The sequence below is a fragment of the Nipponia nippon genome, unplaced genomic scaffold (genome assembly GCF_047370975.1).
Source record: "Nipponia nippon isolate SJK-2023a ecotype South Korea unplaced genomic scaffold, ASM4737097v1 scaffold_7, whole genome shotgun sequence".
NCBI lineage: Eukaryota > Metazoa > Chordata > Aves > Pelecaniformes > Threskiornithidae > Nipponia > Nipponia nippon.
This window is the reverse complement of record NW_028262391.1, coordinates 27,756,738-27,783,446: the sequence shown is the minus strand read 5'-3', so window position 1 is coordinate 27,783,446 and position 26,709 is coordinate 27,756,738. Positions and strand designations below refer to the sequence as shown.

At 42.2% G+C, this 26,709-nt stretch overlaps 1 protein-coding gene across 3 annotated transcripts in view; it reads left to right on the top strand.

The window, feature by feature from the left end:
* The first annotated feature begins 4,421 nt into the window (after positions 1–4,421).
* PCCB (propionyl-CoA carboxylase subunit beta) overlaps positions 4,422–26,709 on the top strand; it is a 28,442-nt gene continuing 6,154 nt past the window's right edge. For 2 of the 3 annotated variants that reach the window (XR_015700523.1, XM_087739770.1), the window contains exons 1-11: positions 4,422–4,611; positions 6,405–6,524; positions 8,832–8,900; positions 10,830–10,886; positions 14,729–14,842; positions 16,504–16,614; positions 16,969–17,077; positions 18,007–18,127; positions 22,106–22,187; positions 24,342–24,465; positions 25,851–25,958. Coding sequence is in view for 2 of the 3 variants with exons in the window: in XM_087739770.1 (XP_087595896.1) it covers positions 4,453–4,611; positions 6,405–6,524; positions 8,832–8,900; positions 10,830–10,886; positions 14,729–14,842; positions 16,504–16,614; positions 16,969–17,077; positions 18,007–18,127; positions 22,106–22,187; positions 24,342–24,465; positions 25,851–25,958 (1,174 nt within the window). In the remaining variant the exon portion in view is untranslated. Of the gene's footprint in view, positions 4,612–4,896; positions 5,032–6,404; positions 6,525–8,831; positions 8,901–10,829; positions 10,887–14,728; positions 14,843–16,503; positions 16,615–16,968; positions 17,078–18,006; positions 18,128–22,105; positions 22,188–24,341; positions 24,466–25,850; positions 25,959–26,709 lie in introns of those variants that run through there. The other variant, XM_087739771.1, reaches the window with a different exon arrangement.

The following is a 26,709-nucleotide window of genomic DNA, read 5'->3' as shown; positions in this document are numbered from 1 at the left end:
GAACTAAGTACAGTATCCCACTTCCAAAAGCAGGCAATGACAAATATGTAGGGAACACTAATAATATTGTAAGCATATAGTGTTATTAGTCTCCCCGCTTCCACCAATTTGTGTCTCGGGGATCTCCAAAGACAGCAGTGACACCTTTGTATTTTATAGTCTCGGGTAGATTTCTCCTCCATTGATTTGTCCAGGTGCTTTCCAAACCCTTTTGGCACACAGGGTGTTCTGTGGTAAGTAGTTCCTTAGTTCAGCTGTGTGGTATGGAGAAGTACCTCTTTGTAACAGATCATCCATCTGCCTGTTCCAGCTGAAGCCTGTAATGCTTGTGTTGGAATAGCTGGTGAACAGTCAGTCCCCAGCCACCCCTTTCATGCCACTCCTGATTTTGCAGGTGTCTGTCATTCTACCTCGGCTGTCCCTTTTCCAGGCTGAGGACTATTCATTTGCTTCTTTTATAGAAGTCACTTCATACACTCAATCAACTCTGTTCTTTTCTCTCTCTGTCTTTCTGGGTGTATATATAGGTATGTACATACATTAGAGAATATATAAAATCATATATGTATCTCATTTTCAAGAGTGGGGCACAAAGTGAGATGGAAGACCAGAACTGCACGCAGTATTAGAGATGTAAATTTACTGTAGAGGTATTCTGTGCCATAACGTGTCTTCTGTTTTGTTCTCTTTTGTAATCTTTGCTAATATTGTTTGCTTTTTGACCACTGTTGAAAATTGAGCTGATGTTTTTGCAGAGGTATTGTGAACTTGTTCCTTTTGGTAACAGACAGTTCAAGGGTCCAACATGTATGTATTCTTGGGATTGTTTGTACTAAGTCCCTTTTCAGACCTTTCACAATCGTGATGAACAGAATAGGTCCCAACTCGAGGAATAGAAGATGTTCCAGCTCAAGAGTCCTGTGGGGCTTGCTGGTAAAATTGTTTCACTGTGAAAATTCACTTTTTATTTCCTAAAAAAACCTGTTCATTCATGACAGGACCTTCCTTTTCATCCCATGACAACTTAGTTTCAAGAACTTCTAATAAGTGACATTCTCAAAGGCCTCTGGAAATCCCAGTAATTATATGAACTGAATCTCCCTTGCTTATGTTTGACTTCATTAAATAATGCTGCTGGATCTGCATGGCATGAATTTCTGTACAAAACCTGTGTCAACTCCTCCCTGGTATGCCCTATTTATTTATGTGCTCACTAATACTGGTTTTGGGTGTAGGTTTTTGGTGTAGTGTTTTGGTGTTTTTTTTTTTCTATTTTGCTTCATAATTCATATTGGATTTACAGGTTTATAGTTTTATTAAATCCCTTAATGCCTGCCTTAAAAATTGGCACTGCAATAGCCACCTACCATATGAGTTTTTAGCAAGAGACTTGGTATTTAAGCCAGTTCATCTCTGAATTATCTTATAACACTGAAGTGAAAACAGTTTGGTCTTGGAGACTTGTTAGTATTAGTGTTAATGATCTGTGCTATAACTTAATCTCCTATTCTTCAGGGAGAAACAGAACCTCCAATATATTCCTTCATCAAATAACAATCAATTTTTTTTGGCACAGAAATCTTTTCGAGTTCCTTTGCACTGAATTCAGATGTAAAACAAAACAAATTTTTTTTTCTGCAATAGTTGTATAGTCTCTGAGTAATCCCTTTAATCTTGATTTGTCTCATTGCCAGATTCTCTGGCATGCTTCCTTTTCCTCATGTATTTGACAAAAGAATTTACTAGTTTTCATACTTCTAGCAAGTTGTTCCTAAAAGTGTTTTTCAGCCTCTTCACTCTGTTTTTCGCATGTAACCTGCAATAGTTTACAATTTGGGTTTCCCTCTATTGGGCGGAACTTCAACTATTTGAAGAATGCCTTTTTGCTTCTAGTAACTCCCATTGCCATGCTGCTGAGGCATGCCAACTTTCTCTTTCAGGATGGGGTCTTTTTGAAACATCTCTGTTCCCAGAACGCAGATTTCTAACCTTTTTGCACATGACCTATGTTCTGAATAGTGGTCATTTTAATTTCTAAAGTTGCAGAATTGCTCTTCACCTTTTTTTTTTTTTTTAAATGAAGAAGCTATTGTAGCCAGCCTGAATGATACTTAACTAACCTGCAGCATACAAGTATTTCCCACTGAGGGACAGCGGAGGCTTTTGCTTCAAACATCCCCTGCTGTCTGTTTCTTACTTGGGCTATTTCGTGATCAGCGAGAACCTGCGCGCTTTGTGGTTTTTGGCTGAGCCTGACTGGGGAGTGTCAAGTGCCCGTTTAGCTGCGGCAGAGGAGCAGCTATCTCGCAGATAGGCAGGAATGCAGCTAACATCTTGCAGTTACTCTGGCTGGGGGCTGGAAACGTTACAGGCTGAAACAGCCTCATGTTAGGTGGGGTGTGGGCTGAGGTACTCGGTGCCTTCTCTGTCTTGGTCTTCACTGACGATCTCCCCAGGCCTCTGTGCCTGCAGGCAAGGTTCAAGGAGAGGGGCTACCAGTAGTGGACGACGATTGAATCAGCAGTTACTGAGAAAGTTTGACACATGCAGTCTGGGGGACCAGACAGGATGACCCAAGTGTGCTGAGAGAGCTGGCAGGTGTCATAGTGAGCCCACGACCATCTTTGAAAGGTCATGGGGATTAGGGGAGATCCCTGATGCCTCGGGAAAGGCTGGTGTTACATTCATCTACAAAAAGAATGGGAAGGATGGTCTGGGGGACTGTAAGGCAGTCAGCCTCAATTTGGTCTCTCAGGAAAACCGTGGACCAAGTCTTCTTGGATGCCTTTTTTGGGCACATGAAGGAAAAGGTGATTGGGAATAGCCAGCATAGATTAGCTAAGGGTAAATCGTGTGTGACCAACCTCAGTGCCTTCTAATGATGAGATGACTAGTTTTGTGGTCGAGGGAAGAGCAGTGGATGTCGTCTATCTTGACTCAGGCAAAGTTTTTGACATGATCTCTTACCGTACAGTTGTATGCGGGTTGGGACATCATGGTGAGGAGGGATAACATGATGGTGAGGGGCTGGAGCACTTGCCCCAGGAGAAGAGGCTGAGAGACCGGCCTTTATCTTTGTTAGCCTGGAGAAGAGACGACTTTGGGGACAGCCCTAACGGCTGCTTTCTGGTACTGAAGAGCCTGTCTGTCTCCTCACTAACCTCTCCTTATTGAAGTGCATAGTCTGAGGACAAGAGACTGTTGTCCTAAACTGAAACAGGGCAGATGATTGCTACTTAATAGAAGGGTTGGGAGGGGGATTAGTTTCCCCATGAGGCCAGTCAAGCACTGAAACAGGGACTGGGAAAGGTGTGCCAGTCTCTGTCCTTGCGGACTTCTACGATCCAACTGACAAAGCCCTAAGAAAACTGGTATGAATTCAGTGTTGACTCTGTTCTGAGTAGGAGGCTGGACTGGAGCCTGAGAGCCCTTCCAAAATTAATTATTATATGACAGCTAGTATATGCTATGTAATCCAAGAATTTCCATTCTTGGAGATTCTTCTTCAGACTTACCCTTGTGATATCTACAGGGCCGTGCTCGTGTCCTTCTTCGTGCTTAGAACACGGACACGTAAGGCAGTGCTCACCTGGCACTACTCCAGTTCTTTTCAACTGACGGGTTATCTCTTGGTGGTCAGCATCTGAGGTGGGCGACAGGGGTAACCAACGGTTTGGTATACAGATGGCTGTGTTTGCAAACCAGAGAACCGCCTGGGAACTGGTGACATCAAATCTCTGGATTGCAGATACGCTGCAGCTGGGTCACTTGGTCTGTGCAATGTGTATTCCCCAAAGACTGTAATCCACTCCGATTTTACAGGGTCTTTATTTTCTTCATCCTTATGAAAGTGTGCTATGATGAGAGCCAAACTGCCTGCTAATACGAGGCGGCAGAGAGTTGGTGCCTGTGTATCACAAGGATGGTGTTTTCACAACAAATACTTTCTAGCACTCAGAAGCAAGAGAGGGCAGCTGATCTTGAGTTGAACGCTTTTGCTTGCCGCCCTCCCTTCCGAAATGCAAGTTTTCCCAAGTCCCAGTGGCTTTTCCAAAGCCAAAGCAGTATCTCAACAAAACAGGACACGAGACTGGGAAGAGCCGATGCGTTTTCACCGTGGTCTGTCGGGGAGATTCCCTGCGCAAAGACAAAAGCGATTAACAACTGGGCTGAGGAACCTCGGCAGCGTCAGGCCTGCTTGCGCGCAGGGCCCGAGGACGGCAGCGCCCAGCCCGCCGCCGGCGGCTCCCCCTTCTCGGGCCCCCCGGCCAGGAGGGCAGCGTGCTCACCGGGCCCCCCGGGGGCCCGTCACCCGTGTGAGACCCGCCGCGGTCTCCTGGAAGCCGAGCGGCGGCGGGCAGGGAGGCCGGGGCTCAGCGCCGCCTCGCTCGGCGGCTGCGGGCCCGGGCCGCGCGCAGGCGCCGTTGCCGCCGTTGCCGGCTGGCGGGCGAGATGGCGGCGCTGCGCCTGCTGCGGCGGGCGGCAGGGAGGGCGCTGTGCCGGGCCGCCTCGGGGGGCCGCCCGCCCTCCGTGCCCGAGCGCATCGAGGAGAAGCGCCGCGCCGCGCTGCTCGGCGGCGGCCGGGCCCGCATCGACGCGCAGCACAAGCGGGTGAGCCCCCTCCCCGCTGTCCCCACGGCGGGGCACCGGCCCGGCCGGCCCGCCCGCCGCCCGGCTCCGTACCGGCGCGCCTCCGCTTCGCGACAGGCCCGGCGGGGGGCTGGTCCCAGCGGCGCCCGGACTGCGGCCCCGGCCCCGCCGCGGGCAGGGTAGGCAGGCGCGGCCGGCCTCCCGCCGTCGGAGGCGGAAACCCCGGGAGTGCTGGCAGCCCGGGGCGGCTTTGCGCTTCAGCTGCAGAGGCCCGTTTGCGGGGGAGCTTTACTGAAGCGGCGTTAGAGACTGCGTTACCTGTTGCGCCAGGCAGGAAAAAGAGTAACTGATTTACGTCAGCTTTGTCACCAGGTTGGCTATAATGCACGTGTACGAGGGGTAGCGTAGGCAACAGTTGCAACTTCTGCCTGTCGTGTGATGGTAAGTTTTAGGTTGCTTAACACTGCACTGGGCTTGGAGGCATGCCATCCAGCACAGCTTCGTCTGTTACAGTGCTGCTGCAAATCTAAGCTGGTCTTGGAAGAGGTGAGAGCAGAGAGCTAGGAGAGTGGAAATAAGGCGGAGGAAAAGGCAGATGGGAAGGATGACAACAGCTGGATTTTTCGTCTCTTGCCTCTATTGTTCAGAATTTAGGCAATGCTGAGGGGGGCGACAACATAGTTTCCCTATTTATTGTTTCGTGCTGGGATGTCTTTTAAGTTTAGAGCCTGAAGTTTAGTACCTAGCGGTACCACGATGGCTTGTACGCATCAAGGAGATAGTAATAGCCATTCACATGAAGACTAGATGAATGATCAGTTCGCCCGTCAGCAGTTTACCTCCCACAGTTATACACCATCTGAAAAGAGTTACAGGCTCACTGAGGTACGTTTAGGACACTGACATATCAATATGCAACCATTTCTGCATGTCTGGGGGCCCCAGGCAGCTTATGTTATGTTTTATATAAATTAAATCTATGGCTTACATTAGTCTTTCCTGCACTTGTTGATTTTTCGTGAACTTTTTGACCTGCTGATCAGAAGTTTTGTAGAGAAGCCGAGCTGTGTTTTAACATCATGTTGAGGTAGGGTCACGCTATCCCCTTATGAAGACAACAGAGGTGTCCTGATCTTTGTAGACAGATGCTTACCTGTGTTGGAAATAACAAATTTGCTTGGAAGGTTAAGATAAAAAGAACTTTGCAGTCATTTATTACTGCATGGCATTATCAGTACTGAGCAAGGGATATGCGTATCTGGCCAATTGGTTACATTCTTGGCGCTTACTCTGCTTTTGCCTATACCAGTGTCCAACAGAAAAAAGGAACAAAAGGATTTTTTCAGAAAATCCTTGTAGGCTGTCGTATTTCCTTTTTCCTCTGATTTGCTGCAGCCAAATATCGAGCGTGGTGAATTGAGCCTTGAACTGTTGGTAAGGACTGGTTTAGCTGTGGAAGGGTTCCATGTTTAAGAATAGAACAAAGGCCTTAATAGCAGCATTTAAATGTGTAGGCAAAAATAGCTGTGATGCTATTATATCTTGTTGAAAAGACTCTGAGATAGTTTCCTTGATCTTATGGTAGTGCTGTTCCAATAGTTGGCCTTATTTTCAAAGTCTGGCTTGCATTATGTTTGTTTTTAAGGAGGATAATCACTATATAGGCTATTTCCAGCTTTGGGGGCATGCAGTTGCTTAATGGGCCAAATGCAGCAGATCAAGTGAGGTTATGTTTGATTAAACTACATCTGCTGGTGGTCAGTAAACAGAGCCAGAACCACCTAATGGCTATATTAATTGTTGCTTCGTTTCAGGGAAAGCTGACAGCAAGAGAACGAATACTTCTGCTGTTGGACCCTGACAGTTTTGATGAATATGACATGTTTGTGGAACACAGATGTTCTGACTTTGGGATGGACTCTGACAAGAATAAGGTATTTTTATTTCATATAACAACTCTTGTTTCTTTGTCCTCGGCTGTTTAGCCAGCCAGCTGGTTGAAAATAGGCTCCTCTGTTCACATGTAACTTCTTTTATTTGTTTTGTTTTCTTTCTTTTTTGTTTTGCAAATTTCCTTTTATTGCTCTCGGTTTCCATTTAACAGCTTACATGATTTACTTTTACATTGTCTAAACTTGATACCTTTTTTATAAGGTCACCTGTTTTGTTCAAATACCTCCCCAGATATTGTCTTAGGTCTGTATTTCAAATAATAGAGGAGGCTGCAGAGCTTTGTTTTTACAACTTTGTCAATCAAGTCAGATATGAAGAACAAATAAGGGTAGATACTTCTGATAGGATGAAATAACTCAGATACATATTTATGCCTGGCAAACTATAGAGTCATAAAATCCCTTAGGGCCTTAAAATCTGGTATGTTTGGAAATTCAAGCGTTCATATTGGTCTGTTAGCAAGTTGCAATCTGCTTGCTTATGCAGTTTGCAGATATATGGCCATGTATCCTAAACCAACATGGTAAACGTAGTTCATCACATAGAGGAAAAAAATCTATGGCTCCCCAAAGTCTCTCACCATAACATTGATGCCTGATAAATTACTAAAGCATTTTGTTGTGATTTAGTACAGAGAGGACCAACGGACATGCTGGGATGTGTAGGTGGCTAGTGCAGATGCGCTTGTTCAATGTGAATATTCCTGTAGCAAAAGGCTGTATTTGCTGTGGAGTATTCTGGTTTGGGGTGTGGTGAGAAGCTGCTCCGTATGTGCCACTGCCCCATGCTGCGTACAGCGACTACAGCTTCTGTTTATACGGTTATTAAATCAGTTCATCAGTTTTCAGTCCTTCAAGTTGCAGGGCTGCATCCTATGGATGAGGAAGGGATCAGCAGGCTTCCACCATGAACCGGCAACGGTGAAGGATTTGTTTTCATTTTAGTAGCCAGGAGACTGGTGGGACTTGATGCTGGGAAGGATGTTGTGTTAGACCTTCTCCCCTTTCAATCAGTGTAGGAGCAAACATCTTTTCTTCTCTAAGTCATTTTTTACTCTGTTCCCCAGCAAACTCAAATAACTGCTGTGTTGCCTCTCATCATGCTGCTCAACGCTGCATCCCACAATGCTGATGACAAATTGCTGTTTCTGAAGATATGAGGAGCAGCAAAGTCCCGAGAGTGACAAGGGGGTTAATTTTTTCCTTGTCCTTCAGAATTCACCTTTCAGTGAGCTGCAGATTGTGTTTACAGAGCACAGTTTCACAACAGATGACCTAACTGTGGCCAGTGAGCTGGAATATTAGCTTAGCATTGAATTTCTCTGAGTTCCTGGAACTTTCTGAAGGTAGGGTAAGACTTGTACTCACATCCAGGCCACTCTGCAGGCTGCTTGGGCTTTTAGGAGTCATCTGTGTGAGACAGTGGCTGGAACTACAGGTGTGTTTCCTGCTGTTCTGTATGCCAAGAACCATGAGTTGGTAGCAGTGCTGTCTGTGCAGCCTGAGAAAAGTCCCTAGAGTGGTATGACCTTCCTGAGAACAGAGCACCTTGAGCATAAATGGCCCTTAGAGGGGGCCCTGCACGATATAGCGCTTTTTTTTTTTTTTTTTTTTTTTAAATACCAAACAGCAAAAAGCATTTAAGTGCCTGGAATTCCTTTATGACAGCCCAGTAAAGCTCCTTTTCTACTGTTGTCTTGAAAGACTTTTATATATTTCCTTTACTAAAAAGTGAGACAACATAGATAAGCAGATTTTAAGATTCACAGGCTCCATTTCCTCTTCCAGCTCTTTCTTCTTACCTATTTACAGGGTGAAAAATAGGACAGGTCAAGTTGAAGTATTTGAGGTGACTGTAATTATATTTTTTTGACCTCTCCAGGGTTGTTTTTTTTCCCTGTATCAACACCTCAAGAAAGGTTTGTGTGCTGTGTCCATTCTTTCAAAAACATCAGGTGGTCCTAATAAAAGGTACATCTTGTCTCTAAGGACATGATTTGCCTTAACTCCAGATGTGCTGAAATTTGAAGGGAAACTGCAAAATTCACTAATCTTTACACTAATACACAACAAATATGTGATATCACCTCTAATTCTGCTTTCCAGGGCTGGGGGGAAATCTTTGTGCAGCCCCCACTGCAATCGTGAAAGACCAGTCCTCTCAGAGAATCAAACTTTGCCTTGACTTAGTGCTCAGTATAAGTTTGTGGGTTTTTTAGTGGACATCATTGCTGCTTTGATTTTTTAAAAATTATTATTTTAAATGAATTTGTTTATTTTTTAATGCAGTATCCTGGAGACAGTGTGGTGACTGGCCGTGGACGGATTAATGGGAGACTGGCTTATGTTTTCAGTCAGGTATGGTTTTGCTTGTTTTTTTTTAAACTGCATGAACTTGTTCTTTGAAATAAATTCACAGTAGTTCAGTGTGGCCATGTAGTAATGTACCTGTGTACCTTCTACCAGTAAGCATAAGATGGGCATAACATCCTGTGGGAGGACACAGGGCACCTTCAGACAAGAAGCAGCAAAAAAGCATTTCTAAAAACTTTGTTGGGTGATACATGCAGTTGTGACAAGGGTGAGATGAAAAGAGTGAAGAGTGCAGAGACAGTGGGAATATTTTGAAAAAAGAAACTGTTATTACTTCAGTGTATTATCATTGGATACTGATATGCTGAGAGACTGGAGAAGTCCCCCAAAACCACATTTTTGATAACCAAGAAGTAAAGTAATGGAGAAGTCACTCAGCACTTAAACCAGTTGCAAGCTTTGACTCGGTCCCTGCAGTTGGATGTGTGTGGATGAGCGCCTGCAGGCGTGTGGAGACCTGCAAGTGTCAGTGGAGGGCTTTGTGAGCCCCGAGAACCGTCTTCTGGGTTTCATGCTGCAGAATGGGGGCTGTTTGCTGGAGATGTCAACTGGAATTGCAATGAGTGAAATTCATGGTAGAGGGCACTTGAGCAACCTTGAATTTTTTCTCAGGTTCGACCTCTCTGATTAGTTGAAGGGATTGTGATAGATAGCATATAAATAGATAGATAAAATATACTTTTTTATGTTAAAATATACTTTTTGTATTAAAACAAAAATATTTTAGAGGAAACACCATAGGTAGAGATTTATCTTGATTAGTCTTAATACAGTGAAAGAAAGGCTTTCTTTCAGATCATTGGTAACTGCTTCTCTGTTCTGGGCCACAAAGTAGCCTTTGTTCAATTTGCTATCATTGCTAAAATGATTGTTGCTGTGTGACCTTGGAGCAAGTGGTACACCCTGCCTTTTTTGTCTTGGATATGTAGTCTTTCCAAGGAAGGGCACGGTTATGTGGGCCTGAACATAAGATAGGAGCTGAACATAGACCTTAATTTTAGAAGAACACATATATTATATTAAAATAATTTAAATGTTTTTGTATTAAAATAATTTAAATGTGCACCTTCATGATACACCTCTTTTATATATATATATATAATTTTATATATATATATAATTTAAAGACCTTTTTCCCCTCCAAATCAAGCTGCTACCTGAGATGTTCCTTCCTTTTGGTTCAACTGCTGCTCATAGTCATGCTGTTCTCTGTCCACACGGTTTTTAGGACTTATTTGAGAGTAAGACTCAGTGGGAATGGATCAGTGAAGCTCATCAGAAGTTGGCTCTGGGCTCTAGTGGTGCCAGTAGGTGTCAATATCCCCTTTCTCTTCTGGATTAGTCCCAGAGCCTCGTGTTGCTTGTTCAAGATCTTACTGCTCAGGCCCAGGGGTAGCACCAATAGTCAGTTTTGGCTGACATAGTCCTTACAGCACCCATAAAAGAATAATGGACTCTTGGAGCATAACTCATGAATATAGAACAATGGTGTATTTTCAGTTTTTTATTTCTGCCTGTTTGCAGGCATATCTTACTGCTGCCCCTTGCAGTGGGACCCTCCTCACGTGAAATTTCTCCAGGCTACTCCAGTGTTGATAACGTGTGTGAAAGAGGAACATACGTTTGTAGAAAGAGAGAATGTGTGAAGGGTGTGTGGGGGGGCAAATGTGACATAGTAAGTTTGTGATTTTAACATAGAATCCACTGGCAAATGCATATAAAAGATCTTTTTACTTGTAAAGAAGGCTTGCATTGAACAGGATTGATCTGCAGGCTGCACTAAGGGAGTCAGGTTGTTTTGGAGCAGCATACCAAATACAGATCATTGTAGGATTATACTGTTTACTTGCAACATTTTACAACATTTTACTGAAATGATTCTTTCCCTAACCTGAAAATTTGTTTTCCCTCCAGGATTTTACTGTATTTGGAGGTAGTTTATCTGGAGCTCATGCCCAGAAGATCTGCAAGGTAATATTTCACAGGAAAAAATAAAACAAAAAATTGTCAGTGTCCTTTTTTTTCAGTCTGTTGTGTTAATGACTTCAGAGAAAATGATTTGTGACTGACTTTAGTGGACTCTGGTGTATGTCATGGCAACCTGAACATGCCTGCCCCTTCATGTCAGTTAAGATGTGAAAGCACAGGTGAGCAGAGAGGTACCCTTTGGAAGCTTTTCAAGTATAAGAGAGCTTTTCCAAGTAATACACACTTTGTTTAAATTAAATTGCCTTTTCTGCTGTGCTATAAAAGACAAGAGAGACTTGCAAAGTACGAATATAAATTAACTAGCCATTGTCTACTGGAGAAATGTGAAATGACTTGGGAGAAACTTTTTCCTACAAGCAGCACTATGTGGAAGTGTGTAATATTTATAAAAAGCAAATGTAACAAGTAAACATTCTGAAGATAAACAGTTTTACAACTTGGAGGTCACCTTGATACTCAGAACTTCTGTTATCAGGCACTTGTGGCTATTTATTCTCATTTGTCTGCTTGTCTCACTGGAAAAGCTGGTGTTTGGATCCCTGGGGTGGGGAGGACAAGAACTGTTCCATGCATGAGTGTTCAGTGGTGTGGGCTGGTGAAAACTTCCTGAATTTTCTCGGAATCAGAAGCAAGGTTTCTGGTGTGCAAGGCCTTTTCTCCTGATGGAAATAACTACTTTTTGGCATAGGCTTCTCAGCAGTGAGAAGGTATAAAACTAGAAAACACAAAGACTTTGGGCTGGATAATAACTACTTGGCTTTACCAAGTCTTGATATTGGGAAAGACTTGATATTACCCCTTTCACATGGGAGCTTTGCAGTGTCTCTTTGTGTTGGGGAGGGATGTAATGGTACTGGAATATTGAGATGCTTTCTACTATTTTTTGGGGTTTTTTTGTTTTTTGTTTGATCTCTTGTTTCTAAAGAAGCAGGGGGACTGCTGGTGGCCGAACTAGGAAAAATGTGAGTCCTTCCTAGTCGGTACTGTTCTTGGTTGGCATCAATGTCAGCGGTAGGCTCCAAAGGTTTGAAGGCTCAGGATGCATCAGTTGCTTTGGGGCTCAAAGTCTTTGAGGCTGTAGCCTGGGCAGTGGAGAGCTCAAAAAAAGACTGGCTGGGTAGCGTGGTGTCTCACTTCTCTTAGTTGTTCTTATTGGGCTGAATTCTGGGAAGCAGAAAGCTGTTCTAAGAGAGGTGATCTTGGCTCCTGCAAACCTTATTGGTGGCTTAAGGGATGTAAAATGTCATGGAACATGGAAATGAAGTTGCTCTCCCTTAGCTGGACTTCCCTGGAGATCTGCCCCTTTGGTGGTAATAATTTCCCATTTGGGATTTTGTCCTGGAGTTGCAGAGAGGTAGCAATATTTGGCCTCTTGCAGCAGAGCTCCAAGCTAGGTAGATCTGGGCTAGAGATTGCCTGTTAGTTTTGCAGAAGAGCCTTGTGGCCTTTCAGACCACATTGAATGACTGTAATGGTTCCCCTGAAGCGGTAGAGATTCAGTGTGGCTCCTTTGAGAATAGTATGTGCCACTTGTGGTGGGGAACACTTTAAAGCCTATGTGTGCATCTATGATGTCATGTTTCAAGACAATTGTTGAGTCCTTGAGATGAAGAAAAGTGTTCTTGAGAAGGAATCCTGAAATGTTCCCTACAAACACTGGTATGGCAAAAAAAATGGTCTCAAATATATGAACGCATTTTCAGCAGTCTGAATGTGCATATTGATGTGTGTTTTAGGAAGAACTTCAGTGTCTGGAAAAGTCTTGAAATAAATAATTATTCCATATATAAGACCCTGGAAAATAGCAAAATGTGTCAGTGAGATTGTTTCACTAACCTATCCTCCTAGGATGACAGGCCTTCTGGGAAGAAGCAATAAATGTCAACTCAACTCCTTTTTAATAAGGCATTTGGTAATGCCTCGTGTAACATTCACATAAGCAAACGAGGCCACTCATGGGTCACAGAGCCTTTGTTTGCAATCCACACAGATGGTTTTTAAATGTGGGATTGTATTTAAATTGTAAAGTCATTCTGCATGTTTGCCACAGGGATATTTCAAATTTTAAATGGATGTCCAGACACAAAGCATGAAGAACCCCTGTTTTACATTGAATGGCTGCAAGTAGAAGCAAAGCCACTTTAGAACTCTACAGAGAGAGTTATCGCTGATTCACGTTCAGGCTGGAATTTTGGTACTGCTGGGATACTATTGATTTGGATGGGACTGAGTATGCTTACTGTGTTTCTAGGCAATATAAAATTCAAGACTGATGCTGCAAGCGCTCTGAAAGACAGGACTGAAGTTTTAAAAATCTTAATTATTTAAAGGTTGTCTGAAATAAGATATAATTATGTAACAGTGATTGAAAGGGCTAATACCAGGCAAGGAAAAGTAATTTTGAAATTCAAAATGAGGATTGACTGACAATGTGTAGTTTTACAGAAAACTATTTAGGAGCTAAAGCAGATCTTAATGTTAAAGCAGATCTTAACGTAATATGCCAGTGCTGTAGTGTTCTGAAAATGGCAAATGTTTTACTGGGATCTAATAAGCAGGAATATTTTATGTGAGGAATGTAAGGAATTCAATCCTCCCACTTAAGCCTCTGCTGGAGTATTGCATATGATCTTGAGGCAAGTAACCAAAATGATCAGAGGGCTAGTAAGTAGGATGTAGAAAGAATGGCGTGACTGAATTGATGGTGCTTAGTCTAGAGACATGAAGGGAAATATGAAGACTGAAGGGAGATTTGAGGTACTTGAATGTTTATGAAGGCAGAGGCAAAGAAATAGTTAATTGCTCTCCCTGTCTACTATATATCAGGAAAGAAGTAATGTTTCTAAATTTCTGGAGGAAAGATTTAGCTTAGTCTTCTCAAAGAACTTCTAGGAAGGATAATCAAGCTTTAGAATATACTGCTTAGGGAGATTACAGAATCACCACTGCAATAGACTTTTACGATCAGATTAGACATATATGAGGGAGTGTTTAAGGTGCAGTTGAGACCTCTTATGAACAGAGAGAGATTGGACCTCTCTGGTCCAAACTCCTGTGGTTGTGTCACTTAGCACAGGGTTTGGATAATGCAGTGTGAGTATGGAGATGCACAGCTAGTAAGGCAGATAAATATTAAAGGTGGAACAACATCAGGAAGAACTTGCCTGTTTGCAGGTACAACTTAAAGAACAACACAGGCATGAATTAGACTCCTTAAGGTCTTCCCTTGCACTTCAATATAAGAAGGACCTAATGAAAATGAAGATGGATCTGTCAGACAGCAGTTGCAGGAAACCCTTACCAATGCAGAAGATCATGGGAGCAAACAAGAACACCACCTTCGGAAGAAAGTTGAATTATTAGAATATAAGCTTCAGCAGGAAAAATCTATCATAAGCGACTTGCACAGCACCCTGTCTGAGGAGCAGAAGAGAGCCTCTGAAACATGTAATCTCTTGAATCAAGAAAAAGTAGTCCTGAAATCAGAGCTTTATGAAAGTAAGCAAGAGAATGAAAGGCTGCAGAAATCCCTAGAAGAGCTTCAGAGGGAAATAAACCAGTTACGTTTTGAATTGGAAAAAAAATGAGAGGGATTAAATGTGTATCTTTTAGCCCCCAGTCTGAATGAGTCAAAACATGATAGCCCAGTAAGCAGTTAATGACTGTGATAGTTAATACAAATAAAGGAGAAGCTGAGCACTATGTAGGCAGTTCAAATTCTGTCATGTACAGATTTTTTTCTAAGGGATGTACATTTTGGGGTTGGTTGCTTTGGGATTTTAGCTTAACTAGGTCAATAATGAGGAGTTTGTATTCATCACCAGGTCATGGATCAAGCTGCCATGGTTGGGGCACCCGTGATTGGGCTGAATGACTCTGGAGGAGCCCGTATCCAGGAGGGAGTAGAGTCCCTGGCTGGCTATGCAGATATATTTTTGGTAAGTAGGCTGCTGGATGGCCAGGAAGCTTGGCATCCACAAAGATGGACAAAGTCTTTCTTTACTTAAGTTGGTGTTTGTAAGTAAACTTTTAGGTTATCATCATCCTGTTTGAGCCAGTGTTACCTGGTGGATAAAGCAGCATACATGAGGGCTTGTGAGACCTGAACTGTCCTCTTGGTTCTCTTCTTGGCTTTGGGCAAATTACTGTACCTCTTAGTCCCATTTACCCATCTGTTAAACAAGGGTAATGCTGAGCCTTGTAAAACACTGATCCAATGAAAAGCTCTGTAGGAGTTGCGCTATATAGCGAGCTTTGTCATAGGAATGAAAGAATAGGCAATTTACTTAAACAGTTGTTTTAGGGTTTTCTTTCAGTTAACTTTCTGATTCACACTGATGTATAGATTGCCAGTGTTGGGATATAATTTCTCTTGAGTGTTTATCTGTTTGTCTGAGACAGGTGGGCATGCTGTAGTTCAGAGGGTGTTTTGTTAGGTGACTGATGGTTGTGATCCACCACCAGCTGTCCCCATGTCTCCTCTGAAATACAGACGTGTTAAGAATTTCACACCGCAGATTTGTTTTCAATAGGGCTGATAAAAAGTGAAAGATTTCCACTGCAGAAAGAGGGACTTAAAGTAAATCAGATACTATGCACTTGAAGAAAACTTGAGAAACTCAGATCAGAAGCACCAAGTGCCTGTCCTGTGCAGATGGTAGGTCAGTGGGGAAAATAAGGTTTGAGGGGGGAAAAAAAAAAAAAAAAAAGAAAAGAAGATGCAGATCAGAGGTTTCTATTCGAAGAACAGTATGCAGTACAATGGAACCTGTTAACCTTACTGTTTGGGGACACCCAGTACGTATTGGACTGGTGAAAGTTTTATATTTCTATAATATTTTTGTGGCTAATGCAAGAACTTTTCATCTCGACACACTACTGATCTTTTTTTTTTTTTCCCCACTGAGACGACATTATTTTATATGCCTACGAAACACAGTTTTAAAGTAAGTGCACAGAACATAAACATGATTGTGCTTTCAGTGGGAATGCGAGCAGGTGGGATGACAGGTTAGATGCTAACAATCTTTTGGATTAATGCGATCTGGGATGATGCAGTTGAACAGTTACAGAAGTCAGTTGTAATCCAGTTGAGCAATGAGCAACGTAAACATTTTTTTGGACAACATGCCATCCATATTGTTGGACAGCAGTAATTCACCATTGTGTAAAACTCAAGCCAGTGCAGGAATCTGATTTTAAAAGAATCTCTGCCACAGCTGGTTAGTAAAGCTTACTTCTACCTCTGAGCGATAGCATACCTATATGTTCAAATTTCAGGTCATACACTTCTTACCACTCCAGGCTCAGTGAAGTTTTTGCCCCTGCAGCATCTGTTGAGGTTGCACATTCCATCTTCCATTGCAGTCGTTGCATGGTATATGAAATCAAATGTATGGGAACAGAAAGAAGCAAGACAGTAGCAACAAAATTATTTTGGTTCTATTTGCATCAAGACGTTCTGTCCAGATATTTGTCTCCCAGTAAATAAAGCAAGCTGTCCTCTCCTGTCTGTGATTGTGAATTCTTGCAGAATCTGTGGACAGACTTAAAGATGCACTTTTTTGGTAAAACTAGGTATCTGTCTGTTCTATTGCAGAGAAATGTTCTGTGTTCTGGGGTAGTTCCACAGATCTCCCTCATTATGGGTCCTTGTGCTGGTGGAGCTGTGTATTCACCTGCTTTAACCGATTTCACATTCATGGTGAAGGTAAGGGTGGAGTATATCCTGACCTGCTGCTGGTAACGTTGATCAGACACAAACTGACGCCACGTGAAGGTTTTTGGTTGGGTTTTTTTTTTTTTTTGAGATGGTCTTCTGCTTTGCATTAAGCTTATTTTTCATGAAAAGTCAAGAAAAACTTTCCCAAATAACTTCTGGATAGTTGCATTTTCTGTGGATTTTAAATATAATGCATTAAGGATTTTAAAGAACTTTGTCCCTATCTTCTACTGTTTTCTTGTTTTGGGGAAAGTCTCTAGAGACTGTGGCTTTTCCTTAGGTACTTTTGCAGTCTGGGTCTAGCATTTACTATGTGTTTTTGCTTTTTTTTCCCTCCCCCAGGATACATCCTATCTATTCATCACTGGCCCGGATGTAGTTAAGTCTGTTACCAATGAAGATGTCACCCAAGAGCAGCTGGGGGGTGCGAAGACGCACACTGCTGTATCCGGTGAGAGCCGGGTAGTTTACTTAACATATTCATCATTCTTCAAAGTAAATGACATAGTTGTTTTAGCTAAACAACTGATTGTCTAATACAGATTTTTGTACTCATGAGTCTAAGTGATAAACCTCTACTTAAGCACAGGGTCTTACTCTATATAGGGCTCTCTTGCCGGTTCTTTTTAGTAATGGAAAACAAAACAGGAACAGTGGCAGTGTGGGAGAGTTCTGGGATTTGGAAGAGGAAGTGGAAAATCCACAAAAGATTCTAGAAGTGGGAAGGTTGTCGGAGGGCAGGGCTTAGCAAAGCAGGCTTGGGGTGGTGTGGCGTTGTCTGTTTGTTGTCCAGAAATTTGCATGGGTTGAAAGATTCTTAACAATCTCTTGTTTGCTTGCTAACATGATTGATTGAACTTCTTAACTATAAACTGAGTGGCAATGTAAGATTAAGCTCTTTTTTCTTTTCCCCTCTGGGAAAACTTGGTGACTCATGAATCTTCTTGAGGCTCAAAATGACTGTGGGATCTCAAATTCTATCTGAACTGAACTGGTGATGAACCAAAACCACACACACAGACACTGCTCAGGTCCAGCGTTTATAGAAGAACTTGTAGTCCAAAGCTTGAGCGTAGCACCGTAACCTGGATTGAATTCCAGAAGGCTGGGATCCAGCTAGGTCTGTGACAGCTGATAAACCAGTTTACATTATTTTAAATGTGAGATCAACAATCTAGATCTCTTAAGGAGGAAGTCTGATACAGCCACACATTTTCTAGATATTTTTAGCTGGTCAAATTTGGTGGCTTAAAACTCCTGATTGTTAATAGCTTGGGTTTAAAAATTCTTGCTGTTACTTCTTTGTATCTTTATTGGTACATACGTGAAAATGAAACGTTGCAAAATAATTTCAATAACTGCTTAACTGTTTCTTTCCAGGAGTTGCGCACAGAGCCTTTGAGAACGATATAGATGCTTTGCTTAATCTCCGAGAGTTCTTTAATTATTTACCTCTTAGCAACCGTGATCCGGCTCCGGTCTGTGAATGCCATGATCCCAGGTAAGAGGAGACTGGCTGAGTTGTGTGGTCTCTGTCCACCAAATTTCATGGCTTCTCTGGCTCAAGCAGTGTAAAGAAATGAGTGTTTTGTGCCTGGGATCTTGGCTGATAATTCTGCATTGTGGTGTGTGAATATGGGAAGTGTTTCAACATGCATGTGTACATACGTGCGTGCTCACTGATAGATTTTTTTTTTTTTTATTTTCTGAAAGCAATGTTATGCAGGCTGTGTACAGAATAGGGGGAAAAGTAATCTCTACAGATGGGCTGTCACAGTCCCTTGAAACAAGCAAGTGAGGCAGAAGATAGCACAGCGAACAAAAGCGGGGAGAACTTGCCCTGCTTTGTCAGTTATATGTCTGTTGGGTAAGTTCTGCTCGTTAAGGTTAGAGGTGGGGAAGCAACAAGGAGGCAAAGGGGGCAGAAAGTTTTATGCTTAGGTACTTGTCTATCAGGCTCATTGTGTAGTTGGCAATGTAACAAAGGAAGGACTTGAGTCATTTCAAGAGGGGAAAAACGTCGACCGTCTGGATTTTTATCAGAGAATTTTTGCAAGAGAGAGAGGGACAGCCAGAGAGCACGCACGGGGCTGTGAGTAGACACCCTTGCTAGTTGTGTTAAAGACAGAATGTCAATGGAGTAAAAGCATTTTGACCTGAGATCCAGCTGCACCCCCATTTCAGCCCTTTCTGTAGGGAGCCCATAAGAGGTGGTTGCCCTCTCCGATATGGGAGCTGCTCCTGAATTTGTTCCTTTCAGTTTTACAGATGTGTGTGATCTATGTCTTGTGGTTCTTACATGCATGAAGATTTTAACATGTGAGTTGGGAAGGTTATCTTCTCTTCATGGTTCGCTGTTCTTTGCAATGTCTTTGAAACAGTTTTTTTGGGGAGGTTTTTTGGATCAATTTTACAAATCACTGCTCTGGTACCTGAAATACATTGTTCACTATTAGAGAAATAAATTTGCCAATTGCTTTTAGAGGATGGTCAGACAGATCAATTAGTTACTGGTCCTAATTTCTTTTAAGATGTTGGTCTTTAGGAGTTTATTAAACTGGGACTGTTCTGCTTTGATAGTGGCAAACCAAAGCAAAACTCTTGTAGTATTTGGTAAATTTGGAGGATTATCTCTGAGGTTATCATGTTCTTTCTAAGCATTCAACAAGTTGTACTGGGATAATTACCCTCTATAGACTTGAATGTGATATTTTAATTTCATTATAGAAACAACGGTCTGTTTTTTTAAATCAATGTATCTCATAATAGGCCGTTTATTTTCTTGTGAGAAGCTGTCAGTTACCTTGTAGCTGCTAATGTATGAGATTAGTTCTTTATTTTCTTAAGGGAGATGATCTTTTATGTAGCACCAGATACATCATTAGAGCATCACAGTATAGTAAATGTTCAATAATTTGTACTAAGAACTTCAATTTAACAGTCTTTGTACATGTGAAGGCAGACCTGTTTGTTAAATTTGCCTGTTTTTATAGCAGCATCTCCAATATTTCTTCCATTTGGGGTCTTAATGGTTACATTAGTAATATTTCATCTGGACATACCGACATCTTAATAGACTCCCTTTGCTTTGAATTGACGTGTTTGATCCTTACTGCTGCTCCAGTCAAAGCCCATTCCTCTAGAGTAATTTTATTTCTTATTGCATCATTTTCACACCACAAAAATATTCCCACGAATAATGCAAATTAAATGTAACATACTTTTGTCTTCATTGTGAAGTCCAGAGGCTGGTGGTTTTTTTTTTTGTTTTTTTTTTGTTTTTTTTGTGTGTTTTGTTTTTGTTTGTTTGTTTTGTTTGCTTTTTTTTTTCCCTCTAGGTGGGTAGGTTCTTTGTGGTGTTGAAAAACGTCAGTCTTGGTTGCTGAAACTTCTGTCAGTTAGTTTTTGATGTCAGTGGCCTGGGTTCTAGAGTTAGAAGGTTCCTTATAGTACCAAGTTGACTCTGCCTTTGAGGGGCGTCTAGCTCATTGCATTTGGTACATTGTATGATGTGATTTTACCTTTATGTGTCTTTGACTATAAAAAAAAATGTCATTCCTTCTAAAGCCTGAAGTATGCATACAAATTTTTGGGGGAGGTTATGATCAATTCTTGGTAACCGAGTACAGTTTCCCTTTTGTATTGAATGAAAACCAGTATCGATCTGGGTGAGAGCGTCTCAAGCTGTCGCAGGCTTCAGGTGACTGCTCTGATGATGATGAGCAGCAGCGGTTCCTTCCTGATAAGTGGGGTCCCGCTGTAAGAAACACAGTTCTCGGCCCCTTAAGTCCAGTGACTCTGCTAGCAAGCTCCAGATGTCCCTTATCTCTGGTGCTTTGAAGGAGATTTTGAAACTTGTGATATCCTGGGTAATGTCTTCATTTTGATGGTGGCTATTCATTTTAATGCCGTTATAATTTCCCTCAGCACTCTACAGCACTGAATTTATGGGAGCAATAATTTAATTTTTCCACTTTCCTTATCCTTTGGGATACCACAGGTAATGGACAGAACTCAGAGCACATTCATTTCTACTCTATGGACAAGAAAAAGTTTTACAGTCTTTTGTAGCTTGGGGTTTAGTATGTTAAAATTGTTTGCTTTCATCAGATTAAGGTCTCATATAATTTTATGGAAACATTTGCATGCAATACTATTAATCATGTGGAAAAAATACGTGAAGTGTTGCTGTCAGTTTTATTCTACTAATAGATGTATCTTACTCTCTCAGCAAGGAGTTGTGCCTCTCTAGTCCTGTGTGTGAGAGGGAGCACAGAGACAGCCCTGGGGCTTGCGGTATTCGTTTTTGCCTGATTTTGGCAAACTGCAGATCACTTCCTTCAGTTTGAAATGGGGTGTCTAGAGCCTTGTGTTGTCTCGTTTTACATGTACTAAATCACGGCATTGTTAAAATAGCAATTCAGTAAGAACTCCACAGAACACCATTTATAACAAATATAGATCAGTATTTTTATGGAGTAGCACAAATATAATACTCCCTGAAGTCTTCTCGGTGGTGACTCACAAAAATTGACACCCCCCCACTGGGACTGTGAATGAATCCAAAGACCCAGTGAATGCTAACATTTGTAGGTCCTTAACGAAGCTAATATGATCAAAGATGGAGGTCACCGATGGTGTCAGCTGCTAACAGGGAGGCAGCATTTTTGTTAAATGTGAAGCTCCATGTGAAGTGCATCACCGTTGAGTTAAGCGGAGTTAACAGTAAAGATTCTGTAAGCACAGGCAGTAAAAAGGAGAAGCTGAGGGCAGATGTGTTTTCCTCACCCTGAATCTCTGCTCATTTGGTGGCAGGGGAAATAAGTATGAAGAGGTTTCCTACGGTTAAGTGTTTTCAAAATCGCAAGTGCACAACGTGGGCAGGGAAAGGGTCAGAGTTGTAAATGTGCAGCTCCTAAACTTTCTGCACCCGGTAGATCCAGGTGTATGAGAGGGAACCTTGCTCTGCCGTTGGGAGAAACCATTTTGCCCGCCCAGCTGTAGGGACCAGAGCCGCTGGCTAAGCAGGCTCTTCTGCCGCTTGAGGCTGCTTCTATCAAATCCTTTTCCCAGCTGCTGACTTGTGCCCCAAGGCGGTGTCCAGCATGCCTCCCGTGCCCCCTGCAGACTGCCACTTGGAGCATCGCCTGCCTCTCGGCTCCCTGCTGGTGTTCAGCATGTGCAATATTAGGCTCCTCTAGTCAGAGAGGAGAAATAGTACCTCCAGGAGATGGTTTCATAAGCAGAGGTGCCTACAGAAGAGACGTCTCCTTCAGGAGAAGATCGGTCACGCTCTTGTCGTCCTGGTGCGCGAGGGCTCCGTGGCCCGAGGCACGGCTGGCCTCAGACGAAGAGGCCTGTTTCTGTTCCCCGTATTTGGGAAGCAGTTTCCGTGAAGTCTCAGAGAGGTGGCATTCCTTGCCCGAGTTTTTTGTCTTGGCATTCATCATTGTTGCTCACACTTACTTACTTTCTGCAGTGACCGCTTGGTTCCTGAGCTGGACACGGTTGTCCCAACTGAATCTACTAAAGCCTACGATATGCTGGATATCATACACTCCGTAAGTCTGCTAGTGTGAGCACTGGTTGAGATTGATATGGATATATTATGTTCTGTGTGTAAATAATTGAAAGAAACAAATAGAATGGCACTGAAGATACGGTTTTTTAGTCTTCACAAGTTACTGTTTTTACCTGTGTAGTAGCCATGAATGAAGGGACAACAAAAACTGCAGAAAAAAAAAAGATTTTAGCAGATGAAAGGAATCCTAAAATTTGTTTTCAGGACACATCTTCTTACGCTGCATGCATAACTGCACAGACGAAAGACGCTGTAATTCAGTTTTCTTTCTGGGCTCAAAACAAGCCCCCGCTTTGAGTTGTATCTCTTGCCCCCCTCCCTGCACCTTGTTACGACTGTCTTGAATTCTATCACATTTTTATAGAAGGTGATAAACTACGTAGAGTGCATTCAAAGACTTACCCTTCTCTCTTTATTCTAAGAGACAGTTATGTACATGGACAATACAGGAATATATTTTTTTTTAATTTCAAGTCAAGCACTCAGGAGCTTGGAAACTCCAATATTAAAGTTTCATTAAGTGAGGCAGATCTCCTGAGAGGCTGGCAGGGAAGGAAATAACTTACTGTTTTTTAAAAAAACTGAAAGCCAGTATTGCAATGTATAAATAATGGAGGTTTTATTAAAGCAGCATAGGCAATGCTGATAATTCTCCTCCCTAACTTTGAGTACTTCACTTCTCCAGTTGTAACAACTTACCACACGATAAACGCTTGGGCAGAGAACCTGCTTGTAAGAAGTTCTATCACGTGAGACTGTTACAGCCCCCTGCAGAGCACCCCCAGAGTCTGAAGTCTGAATATTAAAATTTCCAGCTGCTGCTTCGGCCACTGGGATGTTGAGCAGCAGATGGCCCAGGGTTCTGAGGCGGACGACGAAGCTCAGAATAACTCTGTTTCACAGGCAGCACGTACAAGCGGTGGTGGTGGTAGTTCAGCTGGCTTTGTAGGACCTTCACAAATTTCTGCCTTTTGCTATTTTATTTGACGGTCTCTCCCCCCGCTCATTCAGCTAATACGTTTCAGTTTGCAACGGGCTGCATTTAGACTCATTTTAGTGGAGAAAGCAAGCTCAGGATGTTTTTAATCTCTGGATTCCTCCATTCTGAATTTCAGTACTACCTGTTCCAAGTGAAAAGGTGGCATTTAAAAAAAAAAAAAAAGCTAAATGAATTAGGAGAAAAAAAAAATCCCTCCCACAGACTTTGAGGGGTATTAAGGAAGGAAATAAACCTACTTCAATAACACTTATATTTTTCACAACTTTTCATTTGCCTCAGTCTCAGAAATGACTGGCAACCTGCAGTCTGTACAGGCAAAGTTGTCATAAACAGTTGAAAACAAGGAATTGTAGTGGAAAACGCCAGGCAGCCATGTATAGGTGTCGCTACTGCTCCACGTATAATTATGATCTCTTTTGAACATGTGAATTTTGATGCTGCGTGATACACCAGCGGATGTCACTTTGCGGAGCACACGCTGGAACTTCGGCCCCGGAGAGAAGCGCAGCTACCAGGGACGCGTGGTTCCAGACAGACGTTTGATGTAGTGCGGGTCTTCCTCTAGCGCGGAGGAAAGTTCCTCCACCGCAGGCCCCTCTGGGGGAGACGCGCACAGCGCAGCGTGCCGCGTTGGTCTCTGTTAACAAAAAGTGCTCTGAATTTGCAAAGAAATAGAGTATATATTAAACCTGTCATGGAGAGTTTCTGAGCTCCATAAAGCACTATTTGCTTTTTATCACTGGAAATTGTTCTTTAAAAGTGTAGTCTGCCAGTAGTTAAGTTGTGAGAAAGTTCTGATTTGAAGTTTTAATTTGTTATAAGCTAGGAAAAAAAGGCTCTCTACAGAGGAAATGTCATAAAGGTGTTCTCTGATGGAATGCTTAAGTGGCAGTTTTGATAATAAATGCAGCACTAGTTACTGCCTGGAATGAAGGCTGCAAAGATGACTAAAAGGTTTCTTTTTTTTTTTTTAATTCTGCAAATTCTGAAATGTTTTAAAAGAGCTGATACTAACATAACTGGTTTGCGTTTGCCTGTGTATATAAATATACATATACGTCCTCCTATATATACATATGTCCATAAATATACATATGTCCTCATAAGGGCTCTGCCTAACTCTCACCTGTGCAGATTGTTGATGAAAGGGAATTCTTCGAGATCATGCCTTCCTATGCCAGAAACATTGTTGTTGGATTTGCCAGGATGAATGGACGAACTGTTGGGATAGTGGGCAACCAACCCAAAGTAGCATCAGGTTAGAGCTGGCTGTACAAGCCCGATGTGAAAGTTTTTAACAGTGTTTGTGCCTCCTGTCCATTTTGTCTGTCTTTTTTTTTTTTGTTAATGCTTTGTAAGGCTGTCTGGCTATGAGAGAAACGCTTTGTTTTGCATGGTCCTCCACTTTATTCTCACTATGTTTTTCTACCACTTTCTTCATCTTGAATCTCATTGTAATGCAGCTGTGATGTGTTAAAACTAACTGAAAACCAGTTCATTTCTTTAGAGGATCAACAAGGTGATCTTGCTCACAGGTAACTAAATGATTGCTGTATCTGGCGCAAGAGGAGTGCCAGGAGCACATAAGCAGGGTGGGCAGAAGACCTGTTTGGCTGCAGCCTGCAATTAACTGGGTTAAGCATAATATGGAAACTCCATACTTACTGCCACAGCATTAAAACACCTAAAACTCTTCTGTAGGGTGAGGTAACTTACGTTTTTTTGCTACAGCTAGAAAAATGCCAAGCTTTCAGACACGCAAGCGTGGGGCTCCTGACTTCAAATAATTTAGATATGAAGTACAACATGTAGAGATACAGCTAAGATCATCTTTACATTTCTAACTGTCGAGGGGTTTTGCTTTCTCTCCGAACTAGGTAATTACTGAAGTGACTTTCACTAATCACGACTTTCTGTTTTGCTCCTTGCTTTTAAGGTTTGTGTCTTGTTGTTTGGGAAAATCGGATGACCTACTATGATGTTTTATTCTTTTGATAATCTTTACAAGATATGACTATCAAGATACGAGACAGCAGGTTTTAATATTACCTTAGTCTTCGTTTGATATTCTCAATTTTAACAATAATTTTTAATGTTTCAGATAGATGCTCTTATACAAAATGCGTTTAGGTTTAATCTAATATTACCTACTATAATTCTAAATGGCACTGAAACACAGCATAAATACTTTGCAGCATGTTTACCAAAAATGCTGATCTTTCTCAAAGTATTAGTGGACTTTTTTTTTTATTATTTTAATTTTTTTTTTTTAAATGGAGAACTCTCTAGCTTTTCAGTATGACTGATCTGAAGAAACATCAGTAAAGAGAAAATTACAGAAAAATACTTTAAATTACAAGAATATAATTTAAACTGCTACTTTTTGGGATAGAAAGCCTCTATGCATAGTGCTCAGAAAAATTATATGAGTGCCTGTTGAATGTAGCTTGTACTCTAATCTTAGATCTAAATCAGCAAAACTTCATGGCAGATTATCTCCGTGTTATCTACAGATAAGCTTTTGTTTTCTTTTAAGAAGACAATACAGCTAAAATAGAATGTGATTTTTGATGTTGCCTTGAATTACTGCCATCAGCAGCTCACTGGAATGGTTAATACCTTACCCTGTTTTCTTAACTTTAGGGTGCTTAGACATAAATTCTTCTGTGAAAGGAGCCCGCTTTGTTCGTTTCTGTGATGCTTTCAACATACCTCTGATTACTTTTGTGGATGTTCCTGGATTTTTGCCAGGTATGCCTTGCCTTTATATTTCAGATAATCCCGGGGGGGTGGTGGTGGTGGTGGTGGTGGTGGTGGTGCTAAAAGCCCATTTTAAAAACTCTCTGAGAAGACCTTTACTGTACTAGACTTAAATAAGCCAGGTTTTAAAATGTCACTTTTTGGGACAGAAGCTCTGTCATCACAAAAGGATATTGAAATGTGCAAGAAATTGCAGAAAAATGAAATAAGTGCCTAACTATGCCACTGATATTGCTATCAGCATGCTCTGAGGTCACAAAGCTTTGCTGGGCTTCACTGAGGAGGGGGCCAGCTCATGCAATAAGTGAATGCTGAAGTGTTCGGCGGTCTGATGGAGACGCTGGGATGATGTTTGCCAGGGCCGAGCGTGGGTATGTCACGCTCTGGATGTCCTGCTGTCTGGAATCCCTGCGCAATTGCAAAGCTGTTGGTTGTGGCCTGTCCAAGAAAAAAAAATTCCCTGCATTCCCTGCAGATGCTGCCCTTGTCGTAAATGGTGTGGAAGTTACACTGTTTTCTTTATTATAACGAGACTCTGTGTCCCTTGAAATGCTCAGCTGTTTTATTTAGATGCTGTTTTATTTATATGCCTATATGCTGGATAGTGTGGTACCAGAAGGCCCTGCAGAGACTGTGGCTTCCTGAGCTGCAGTGGAAAGCTGTCCCACACGGTTTCTTAGCCCTCTGGACAGGATTACATGGGAGCACAGCACTGCTGATTCTCCTGTGGGCAGGGAGGCCA